This window comes from Sorghum bicolor, chromosome 10 (assembly GCF_000003195.3).
Source record: "Sorghum bicolor cultivar BTx623 chromosome 10, Sorghum_bicolor_NCBIv3, whole genome shotgun sequence".
NCBI lineage: Eukaryota > Viridiplantae > Streptophyta > Magnoliopsida > Poales > Poaceae > Sorghum > Sorghum bicolor.
This window is the reverse complement of record NC_012879.2, coordinates 50439222-50451784: the sequence shown is the minus strand read 5'-3', so window position 1 is coordinate 50451784 and position 12563 is coordinate 50439222. Positions and strand designations below refer to the sequence as shown.

Here is a 12563-nt window from a genome sequence, read left to right as displayed (position 1 = left end):
TGTGATCTCAAGGAAGTTTGATAGATGATTACAAATTTAAAAGGCCTCAATGGATCGATGGATTAATCTGCCCTAGGAAAAAATAACTTCACAACTTATTTGCTCAGTGCCAAGTAACCAATAGGAGGTACAAATCAATTTGTGAAATTTGATGCTGGATTGAATTTGGGTAAAACCCTTACTTGATGTTGATGTGTGCTCCCGCCGCCAGCCGCCTGCTGCTGAATGTCTTGCGAGTCTTCGTTCTGAAGGAAAGGAAGATGGAGGGACTCCTCGTCTCCTGCCTAGGATATTTTTTTAGCTGGACCTGTAACTCGTGATTGGGCTTTGTAGATTCATTTGATAAATGAGCCGGTGGACCAAACAAAGCCTGCTCGATTGCTCTTGCCTCTAGAGCCTAGACTCCAGAAGAATACTGAGGTCACATGGTGAGCTAGGCTGCTGTCATCAATATGAAATGAGAGAGGGGTACACGGCCCTAATGACAGGCACGGTTGTCCGGTGACAGCAATGACTCTATACTGGGTCCGTCACTTCCAAGGGTTTTGCATAATTGATTGGTATTTGTTGTTATTTGCAAACTCCCAAAACAAAATGTAAAGTCTAAAAATAGGCCATCTCCAAGGGTTTTGCATAATTGAGTTGGAAATTAGCCAAAGTGGACCCGACCGTGAATTTTTTCCTTCGCGCGCGCTCGCGATCGTCTTCCCGCGTGACTTGCCGGCCACCATCAGGTGAGATCGGCCTTTTGCCAAGCCGTGCGTGGCTTGGCATATATGCCAAGTTTGCTCTCTCATTTGCCAAGTTGCCAAAAATGCAAACTCCAAATGCAAAATCATTGGTTACCTCTTTTTGCAATTTTTGGCAAATTACAAGAATGCAAAGTCCAAATGCAAAACCCTTGGAAGCACCTCTTTTTTATTGGTACCACACTGAAACTATTTGGAACATTGTTAATATAGCAATTGGTGTAACCCCTCCTAGATCCACTACCCACATGCTTGCGGTTTTGAGCACTGTTGCAGTGTGAGGGCACAGGGGGAAAAATATCTAATTTGGCAAGCAAAGCTTTGAAGGTTCTTGCCTTAGACGTTGCCAAGAATAGGTGGCAAACCAATAATAGACTTTGCTTTTGATTTCTCTATATTTGAGTGCGCTCTTTCCTATTTCATTTTTCCAGTGTTTGAGTTGGAAATCTTGAAAGGATTGGCTATGTGCGGATGCAGATGACATACATTTTCTGTTTTTCCTAAAAAAAAGGCAATGGCATCAACAGCGGGAACAAAAACGGTAAGAATATTTTCCAACTATATTCGAGAACGAATTTATTTAGAGAGGTTCAGATATGTTCGTAACCGAGTCCGAATATTCAACATCCGATACCGTATTGTAAAAAGTCTACTTCACCCCCTTAATTAGAGGGAGCGGATGATGTTTTACCCCCTGAACTTTCTAAAATCGTTCAAATAACCCTCTCAGGTTGTTTTCAACGGTGGTTTTGCTACAGTAACAGTGGTTTTATATTTTCTTTTTTATTTATTTCAGCTAATTTTTTGAAAAATCATAGTAAGTCATAGAAAAATTATAAAATAAAAAATCCAATTTTGTTAGAGTTCACATGAGCAGATCGACACAATGAATATATATTATTGCATACTTTAGTATAAACTAGCAAATTTGCCTGTGCGTTGCAACGGGTCCAATATGTATATATCTAAAAAGCTTCTCTACTTAGGACATATCCTGCGGCGAGTGCGACTGCGCAGACACGACTGATAAGCCATGATAGAAAATACTGTTGAATGATTTGTTGTGAGAAAAAAATATTGTTGAATGACTAAAAGATTCAGCTGATAAGCTCAAGTAAACAAGATAATTTTGTCCGCCACAAGCAATCACGTGGCCAACAGAATATATGTCTAAAAAATAAAAATTAAATCCAACTCAAATCCATAGTTTATGCGTACTTCCTGTCAAGAATCAAAATCTCTTGATCCTCAAGATCTAAATTGAATCAGACCCCACGTATTAGTCTTGACGTGGCGGCGAGGCCGGCTCGCTAGCCGGTGCTGGCCTGTCTGGCAGGGGACATAGCGGCGAGATCGGCTCGCTAGCCGGTGCTAGGCCCGGTGCTAGCTTCTCTGGCAGGGGACGTGGTGGCGAAACCGGCCCGCTAGCTAGCGCTAGCCCCAGCTTGCGTCGCAAGGGGCGAACTCGGCAGCTTGCACTGGTCGTTTATTTGAAGAAAATTGTTCTGTCGCACTGGTCGTTTATTTAGATAGATTTGTTTATGTGTTTTTTTTGCTTTGATCTCCCTAAGGCTGTTTATATAAATATATGCAGTCCTACTTGGATTTGTACAATTTCATATTCCTATACGGAGTAGTAGCAGACGCATACAGTACGGACGGGATACCACTGGTCGTTTATTTGGAGAAAATTGTTCTATTTTTTTTGCTTTGATCTCTCTAGGGTTGTTTATATAAATATATGTAGTCCTATTTAGATTTAGACAATTTTATATTCCTATACGAAATAGTGGCGGACGTATACAGAACGGACTGGATACCAGATATTGACCGGATTGTAAAGAATTCACATATTGTATTATCGGCAGACTTACAAGATATTAGCAATTGTATAAAGAATTCTATACGGACTGTGGCAGTATATAGATGGACGGATAAAACCACCGGCAAACTGAAATTTTCATCTTTAAATATTAGGAAAAAAATTTTGTTGTAGATTTTATAAAAAAATAGATCAAAATCATCATATTATTTTCCAAAAACTTTGTACTAAAGTATGTCATATTATATATCCACTGTGTAAATCAACTCATATGGAGTCCAACAAAAAAGATTTTTTATTTTATGATATTTTTCTATAGTTTACCATGTTTTCCAAAAGTTCCGCTGAAATAAATAAAAAAAAGAAAAGACAAAATCACTGTCGTTGTAGCAAAACCATGGTTACTGTAGCGAACCCACCGTCGAAAACCACTTGAGGGGGTTATTTGGACGATTTTGAAAAGTTCAAAGAGTAAAACGTCCGGTTTTAAAGTTGAGGGGGTTAAGTAGTCCAGGGGTAAAGTAGAATTTTTTCCATACCGCATCCGCATCTGAATACTTAAATTTTATATTTATAATGTCGACATTCAATCGTATCTTATCCGACATGGTTGACACATCCGTATTCGAATCTAGATCCGACCAGAAATAAAAAAAAAATGTGATATCAGTGATATCTGTCCGTATCTAATCTTTTTCATCCCTAATCAACAGTGTACAACTATATACTTATTAGGCCTTGTTTAGTTCCGAATTCTTTTTTGTTTTGGATACTGTAGTACTTTTATTTTTATTTGATAATTATTGTCTAATTATGGATTAACTAGGCTCAAAAGATTCATCTCATGATTTACAGATAAACTGTGCAATTAGTTTTAATTTTTGTCTATATTTAATGCTCCATGCATGTGTTGTTAGATTTGGTGTTACGTAAAAATCTTGAAAACTTTTTGGTTTTTGGGTGAACTAAACAAGGCCTTATCCATTTATCCATTTGTGATTTTTTATGAAAGAACTGGAGAGACCAGCGGTCTCTACAAGAATTTATTAAAGGCCAAGACAGCAATGTCCGACAAGGAAAGGAGAAATAAAGAGAAAAACTTAGAACTAAAACTAAAAGAACTCAAGAACTAACAAACTAAACTAAACTAAAGAGACTAGAGGGAATTAGATTATTACTATTAGAGTTCGAATTAGATTATTACTATTAGAGATCGAATTAGATAATCTAAAATAAATTAATTATGAACTTCTAGAGATCAAATTAGATTATTACTATTTATTATTATAAAATAGAAAAGCGCTTTTGAAACGAGCGGAGGACCAAATTTGTCTATTTTGACAACTGGAGGGGTGTCTGTTACTCGGTTTCATAGTTGAAGGTATTGAAAATTGAACTTCAATGCAAGTTGGAGGTTGAAAATGTACTTTACACATTTTTTTATGGTCAGTTTTCATATTTTAGAAAGTAATTTTTAAATCTATATGTATATGTGATTGCATAGTCGTAGGTAAAGTAGGAGCTGAAGAAGCCACAACACTAAAAAAAATAATCATTTTTTAGCTTTGGCTAGTATAGTATCTTCATTTGTATTTGATAATTATTGTCCAGTCATGAATTAATTAGGCTTAAAAGATTTGTCTCGCAAATTACAGATAAATTGTGCAATTATTCTTATTTCTTATTATATTTAATGCTCCATGCAAACGTATAAAGATTCGATATGATGGGAAATCTTAAAAATTTTTACGAAGTCTTAAGGGGTGTTTGGGACTAAAGTTTGTCATATTCCACATTTTGCAGCTCCGCTCCACGTGTTTTAGCCAAACAGTTTCAACTCGATGCACTCTGTTCGAGGAAAAAAGGTGGAGTTGTGTCCACAAACTCCAAATTTTTATAGAGTTGCTCCGTAATAGAGTTTGTAGAGCAGTCCTAAACATCCCCTTATAGTGGACGGATCTCATCACACTTGCCCCTCCTGCCTATAAATTGACTGACGCACCCACCCCGTTACCACGGCACTGCTCCTGTCTTCGAGCTACGATGGGCAAGCCCTATGTCTCTCTAGCAGTGCAACTGCTTATTTGTTGCGCTTTGATGATGCCGGTCTCGGCCCAGTCTGTCGCTGCAGCCCCATCTCCATCCTCTCCGGCTCCGGCGACTCGGAACTTCACGTGGGACGTGGAGTACATCATGTGGGCGCCGGACTGCCATCAGAGCGTGATGATCGGCATCAACGGCGAGTTCCCCGGCCCCACGATCAGTGCCAACGCCGGCGACCTCATCAGGGTCGAGGTGACCAACAGCCTACATACCGAGGGCGTCGTCATCCATTGGCATGGAATCAGACAGGTGATGACTCCATCTCTGTAGCTGTGTACACGTAGTACATACACATATAGCAATTTTGTTTATATTTAACAAATATTATCTAATCATAGATTAACTAGGTTTAAAAGATTCGTCTCGCAAATTACAGATAAATTGTGTAATTAGCTATATTTTTATCTATATTTAATGTTTTATATATATGTCTAAAAATTTAATGTGACGAAATTTTTTAAAAAATTTTAAAATTATGGAAAACTAAACAAAGCCTTAATTAGCATTTGTCCCATGTGCATATGCATGCAGATCGGCACACCGTGGGCTGATGGAACGGCGTCGATATCCCAGTGCCCAATCAACTCAGGGGAGAGGTTCACCTACGAGTTCATAGCTGACAAGGTAACAAGGCCTTGTTTAGTTTAAAAAATTTTACAAATTTTTTCAGATTCACCGTCACATCGAATCTTTAAATGTATGCATGAAGTATTAAATATAGACGAAAATAAAAACTAATTACACAGTTTGGTCGGAATTGACGAGACAAATCTTTTCAGCCTAGTTAGTCTATACTTGGACAATATTTGTCAAATACAAACAAAATTGATACTATTCACATTTTGCAAAATATTTTGCAACTAAACAAGGCCCAAATCAACCTACGGAAGAAAACAAAAAAAGTCCACGCGTCATTGACGATACGGAGTACGTCACTATTATTGCAGCCTGGAACCTTCTTCTACCACGGGCACTTCGGGATGCAGCGGGCGGCGGGTCTCTACGGCTCGCTGATCGTGAACGGCACGGAGCAGCAGCCGGAGCCGTTCGCGGCCGAGTACGACGGCGAGCTCAACATGCTGCTCAGCGACTGGTACCACGAGAACGTGTACGCGCAGGCTGCCGGGCTCGACGGCAAGGACAAGCACTGGGAGTGGGTCGGCGAGCCTCAGACGATTCTCATCAACGGGAGGGGCCAGTTCGGGTGCTCCCTGGGAATAACCGGCGACCGCAGGGCCTGCGACAGGAGGAAACGGGACGCCTTGTGCAAGGAAGGGGACAAGAGCGAACGCTGCGAGCTCATCCGCCGGAGCGAGTGCGGTCCCTTCTGCGAGCGCAGCCAGTGCTCGCCGGTGGTCTTCGACGTCGACCCCGGCAAGACGTACAGGCTCCGGATCGCCAGCACCACCTCCCTCTCCGCTCTCAACGTGCAGGTCCAAGGGGTAATATAAGGCCTTGTTTAGTTCAAAAAAAATTATAAAATAAATATTGTAGTATTTTCGTTTGTATTTGATAAATATTGTTCAATCGTAAACTAAATAGGCTCAAAACATTCGTAAAAAAAATTATAAAATAAATATTGTAGCATTTTCGTTTGTATTTGATAAATATTGTTCAATCGTAAACTAAACGTGCAGGTCCAAGGGGTAAGGCCTTGTTTAGTTCAAAAAAATTGCTAAATAGATATTGTAGCACTTTCGTTTGTATTTGATAAATATTATCCAATCACTAGGCTCGAAACATTCGTAAATTACACTGGAAAAATTTATAATTTCTTTTTGGAACTGAACAAGGTCTAAGCAAAATAGACTAAGAACGTACGTGTACCCCATTATTGCAAAAGAAAATGGACCCACGAACGAGCACGCGTGCGCGCGTGTGTAGCGTGTGTGTGCTTTAAACACGTGGCACTGTTGTGCTTTTGCAGCACAAGCTGACAGTGGTTGAGGCCGACGGCAACTTCGTGGCGCCATTCGACGTCGACGACATCGACATCTACTCCGGCGAGACCTACTCCGTGCTGCTGACGACGGACCAGCGAGCGTCGTCGTCGTCGTACTGGATCTCCGTCGGCGTGAGAGGGCGGAGGCCCAAGACACCGCCCGCGCTGGCCATCCTAAACTACACCAACAGCAAGCCGGGCCGCAGCAGCTGGCCGGCGAGCGTGCCTCCGGCGACACCGGCCTGGGACAACGTGACGCGCAGCAAGGAGTTCACCTACAGGATCAAAGCCCGCGACGGCACGCCGACGCCGGCGGCGGCCGCCGTGGACCGGCGGATCACCATGCTCAACACGCAGGACTGGGTGCAGGGGCACGTCAAGTGGGCCATCAACCACGTCACCCTGTCGCTCCCGGCCACCCCTTACCTCGGCGCCTACTTCTACGGCATCGAGGACATCGCGTTCGACTCCTCCGGCGAGTCGCCGGACGGCTACGACCGCCGCTACGACATCAAAAAGCCGCCGGGCGCGCAGGCACCGGCGGCCAGGGTCCCCACGACGGCGAGCGACCGCGTGTTCCGGATCGCGCACGGCGCCGTCGTCGACGTGGTGCTGCAGAACGCGAACGCGCTGGAGGAAGACGTCAGCGAGTCGCACCCGTGGCATCTGCACGGCCATGACTTCTGGGTGCTCGGCTACGGCGATGGCGTCTACGACCATGCCAGGGACTCCAGGAAGCTCGACACGGCGACCCCGCCGCTGCGGAACACGGTGGTGCTGTTCCCGCACGGCTGGACGGTGCTCCGGTTCGTGGCGGACAACCCGGGGGTGTGGGCGTTCCACTGCCACATCGAGCCGCACCTCCATTTGGGCATGGGGGTCATCTTCGCCGAAGGGATGGAGAAGCTAAGGGAGCTCAATGTGCCCAGGGAGGCTATCACCTGCGGAGAGGCCAAGACGGCGTCGCTCTCGCTCGCTCCGGCAGTGGCGCCGTCGCGACCATAGACATGACATGGACTCGTGGAGATGTTGGATGCTGGTTTCGATCCTACTATGCCCGGCCGTTCCAGTGGTACACTAATGCATGCAGTGTACGAAAATTAGTATGCACGTACGTAGAGTTCCCATATAGTACTTAATGTTATAATATAATCCTAAAGAAAATCATTTTAAACAAGGTTTGAGTTAAACATTAAGAATATAAATTATGAATAATTTTTAAGTTCTTGAATTTAGAAATGTGAAAACCATATAAATAGATTTGTCTTGAAAAATACTTTTATAAAAATACACTTATACCATTTTTGATAAATATTATTATTTTTATAAAAGCAACGAGACAAAGTTAGATTTTGGAGATTGTACTGTAGTCTTAAACGATTTTTTACTGCTATGAAGGGAGTACTCCATATTAGAACAGAAAAGAGGGACATAAATAAAAAAACATTGAAAAAATAGATTGTGAGGATTACACAAATTGCTTTAGCCATAAGTCAATTGCCCGGACGTAAAGTTTCTTTGCTATAAACGATCGGCGACAGAGGCCTTGGTCCTCCTAATACGAACTGCGTCCAGCACATTACAGGAGGAATCACACTACTATTCCCTGTCCATCCAAGAATATCTTCAAATCTGGGATGGGGTGTGTCCCACTTGAGCGATGTTGAGGACACCTTAGCATGGAGATGGTCGGTGGATGGAGTATATTCTTTGCGATGTGCCTACATAGCGCTCCATTCGGCTTTCCACCCAATCCCAGGGATGCTAGCGTATTGGGGGCACATATGGGACATCTACGGGATAAGCTCTTCCTAGCTCGCAGACAGGTGGCCATGAAATGGATTAGATGCTGTTGAGCACTGCTTCCTATGTGCTCGCATGCCTCGCTATTGACGCATCTAAGGCCAGTCTCAATGGGGGTTTCATCAGGATGTCATGCACATTTATTAGAGCGCCATATCAGCAAAACTGCACTTTTTGCATGAAACGAAGAGGAGAGAGAAGAAAGTAGTTTCACCATGGTGAAACTCCGCTGGCGTTGTTTCCCACGCAGTAAAACAGGATGAAATCCCCACTGAGGACTAAATCGTTTCACCATCTTGCATGTGATCCAATCATTTTGCAGTAATTAAATGTTTTGCCCAGCCTAGGAAACATCAAGGTGAAACTCATGCATTGTGGAGGTTGTTTCATTGTTCGTTTCATTGATGCTCTGTCAGCAGATTTGTTTTGGAAACAGTGCATTGAAATAGGCCAGGCCACTCTCAGTGGAGGTTTCACCAGAATGTTATGCACATTTATTAGAGCGCCATGTCAGCAAAACTGCACTTTTTGCATGAAACGAAGAGGAGAGACAAGGAAGTAATTTCACCATGGTGAAACCCCACGGGCATTGTTTCCCACGCGGTGAAACGGGATGAAATCCCCACTGAGGGCTAAATCGTTTTACCATCTTGCATGTGATCCAATCATTTTGCAGTAATTAAATGATTTGCCCAACCTAGGAAACGTCAAGATGAAACTCATGCATTGTGGAGGTTGTTTCATTATTTGTTTCATTGATGCCCTATCAGCGGATTTGTTTTAGAAACAGTGCATTGAAACGGGCCACTAAGACTGGCCTAAGGATTAGCAGAGATTCCATTTTGTCATGGTGGACTTCCTAGCATGCGCGGTGGACAGGTGACAAGAAGCGGGAGCCGACTCCCTTTTCACGCTCGTGGCATAGGAGCTTTCGAAAGAGAGGGATGAGAGATGCTTCCATGATGGTTCATCATCGGTTCAACATCTCCTCGCCCACATCAAGCAGATGGTGGAATAGTGGATTGATATTAGTGCCACGAAGTTGTGTTGCCTAGTTCGTGAGTAGTCGTATAAGAAACTCTTAGCTAGGGAGGCCCCTAGCACGCGCGACGGTGCATCATTGTATAGAACTACTTCTCAATCTTAATACAAAGAATACAGACCTTTTGCATATTTGAGAGAAAGTTTCTTTGCTCTGCACATGGATAACCAAGGAAAACATGTCTTTGAACGCAAATTTAATTTGCACCTTGCAACACTAGGTTTATTACTCCTGAAAATGACATTGTTACATCCCGAAACTACAGCACATCAAAATAATCATGTCCATGAGAAAGCAATTGAATCTTCAAGTATTGAAAAGGTGAGTGCCATGGGACTTGGAGATTTAGGATGCCCCAACAGTTTTTGAGCAAAAGGGCACTGAATGAAGAGATGTTGCAGGGAATCCTCAATTTGACCATATTGCAAAAGAATACAATTAATTGTACGATGGCAAGACCATATTCTTCTTTCTTTTAGTAGTTCTCTAGTGCTTATTCGATCTTAGCAGTAACTACACAAGAAGACCTTATGTTTATTCTATATGAACAAAAGCAGGAAGTTGTAGGCTGAAGAGAATAAAAGCATGTCCCATTAGACAGAAGAGAATAATCGATCAACAACATCTCATGCGGGCTCAGCAACCCATGAAATTTTAGGCTGACAACGCACCTTCAAAGTTGTGATTGGGTTTTTGTCAAATTGTAGCCTCACACATTCAAGTTTCTCCGGCTCCTCATGCACATGTTCAAATTTTTTGGTCCTTATGAAGTTGTCTAAATGTTCAGCTTTGTTTGCTTATCGTGTGGAGCTGCCTCTTGAAGTTCTCATTCACCATGGTGTTCCATGTGTCAGTGTTGTAGCATGTAGGCTCTTCCATCCACTACAGGAAACGGCGACTTTGCCGACAGGCAAAAATCGAGCAGTCGACAAAGACTTGATTTGTCGACAACAGCCTGCCACGTGGCTGTCGGCAAAGAAGGCTTCGTCAACAAAATCTATGCTGACAGCGGTTGTCGGCGAAGACTTTGCCGACAGGAAAAGGCTCTTTGCCGACAGCATTTGGCTGTCGGCAAAGAACCTGAACCCTAAAGTGATCTACACATATCATGTATTCCGTATTTTGCCTGACATTAATGATCAGTACCCAAGGGCAAAGCTATAGAAAATATAATTGGAGGATGTACTTGTCTTGTGTGTGTTCATAGACATATATGTGTTATAAGAATGCATAAGCCGTATAATTTTAGATAATATTACTATTGTTCCATTTTGGAATGGTTGGTGAGGGTTAACGTACTATGGAGTGGATTCTCACCCGTTGGTCGACCATGTCCTTTGAGTTAGTGACCAACAACATGTCTGGATGCATAGAGCTAATTGTTAGCTAACTAATGTTGAGCATTAGGGAACATATCTAGTGCAAACCACAACCTCTGTGAAAACCTGTGCAAACCATAGTAAAAAAGTTGTCTAAATTCATCAAAAAAATCACACATGTAGATGATTTGATGATACACAACATTGTAAAATATCTTGTCCAAACTCAACTTTGTTTGTGAGATATAAAAATAACAAATTTTAAGCCAGAAAGGTGTCCACAGGATTTGCTAGAAATTTGTTATTTTTATATCTCACAAATGAATTCGAGTTTGGATAAGATATTTTACAAGATTGTGTATCATCATATCATCTACATGTGTGATTTTTTTGGTAAATTTAGATGACTTTTTTGCCATGGTTTGCACAGGTTTTCACGAAGGTTGTGGTTTGCACTAGATATATTCTCCATTAACCCTTCTAAATATGGAGCTAATATGTAGGCTAATTTGTTAGTCAAGTCTAGAATTAGTTGTTAGCCAACTAGGTAAGCAATCTGAAATAACTTAGGTTAATTTGTACTTTCAATCATCAATTAATTTCTAGTTGAATGTTACCACCGTTATACATACAAGGATGCTCCTGCATTTGATCCTGATGATGAGCAAGGATGCTAGTCATTCAATAGTATTTTTCTCTCACAACAAATCAACGAACAATACTTTCTACCATAGTTTATCAGCTAAACAAACAAGGCTATAAAATATGTGTCGACTCATGCGCCCCACGTATTTGGCCTGGCCCGAGTGGATCAACCCGAGGCGATTAAGCATGCAAGGGAGGAAATAGCTGGCAAGGCGAGAAGAGAGTGAGGGACAATCATTGTATGAACGAACTATTCCTCTGCTGCCTACCTTCTTCACTCCAATCTAATTTCCCTGCTCTGCTTAGTCGAGATCTGCCTCCTCGATCTAGAGATCGCTAGCATATTGGTTGATAATATTCTCACCTACACATAATAAAGAGAGAATTCATTTTAACGGCACTGAATGAATAGTTAAAAAAGTATGTGCACCAGATGAGATGGGCGTTGACACCTTGCTGCGACAACACAGACGACTAAAGATGTCAATGGGGCCCACGACCCGCGACCCGATGGGTATTTACTCTATTAGGGTATCAACATGGAGTGAAACCAGTACCCATGGGTATACAAACGGAGCAAACCCTTCACCCATTGGGTACACGGGTATGGGGACGTTCTAGTAGTCACCATACCCATTTACCCATAGGTGAAAAATACCCAGTCCAAAACTAAAGAAGCCCACCAGCCAACAGTCCATCGGCAGCTCACACACCCCATTGGTCTCTCTCTCTCCCCGCGTGCATCACATGCAGCTGAGCCGACGCCGACGCAAACGTGACTGGGAGTCTGGAACTCTGTAAAGCCGGGGTACTGGACGACGATGTACCGAGATCTGTGCGCCCTGTTTGTTGAGATTCTCTATTGTGCTATAGGAGTATGGTTCATGGTTGGTCGCGATGGAACAGGGATGACTCGACTCATCCACGCAATTCTTCGTCCAATGGTCATGCCGCGGCTGTTGATGGAGATAACATCTTCTTAGACACGTCTGGTTGTCTCAACCACGCATGATTGTCTGAAAGGGATTTCCATCAGGAACCCTGACGACATGTCTGAACCACATGACATTTTTCCTTTTTCCTTTCATTTGCTTGTTCTGTTCATTTCTTCACTTTGTTGTTTAGCAGTGTAGCACTT

At 42.6% G+C, this 12563-nt stretch overlaps 1 protein-coding gene across 1 annotated transcript; it reads left to right on the top strand.

Annotated features, from left to right (window-relative positions):
• LOC8076887 (L-ascorbate oxidase) lies at positions 4591 to 7847 on the top strand. The gene is made up of 4 exons (XM_002438546.2): positions 4591 to 4923; positions 5206 to 5298; positions 5622 to 6116; positions 6602 to 7847. The coding sequence occupies exons 1-4, from the start codon at positions 4615 to 4617 to the stop codon at positions 7619 to 7621; spliced, it is 1917 nt and encodes a 638-aa protein (XP_002438591.1). The 5' UTR covers positions 4591 to 4614; the 3' UTR covers positions 7622 to 7847.

Coding starts and splice junctions, on each gene's coding strand:
- LOC8076887 (XM_002438546.2), top strand. CDS start 4,615: ATGGGCAAGCCCTATGTCTCTCTAGCAGTGCAACTGCTTATTTGTTGC. Junction 5,299..5,621: donor ACGAGTTCATAGCTGACAAG/GTAACAAGGCCT, acceptor CTATTATTGCAG/CCTGGAACCTTCTTCTACCA. Junction 6,117..6,601: donor TCAACGTGCAGGTCCAAGGG/GTAATATAAGGC, acceptor GTGCTTTTGCAG/CACAAGCTGACAGTGGTTGA.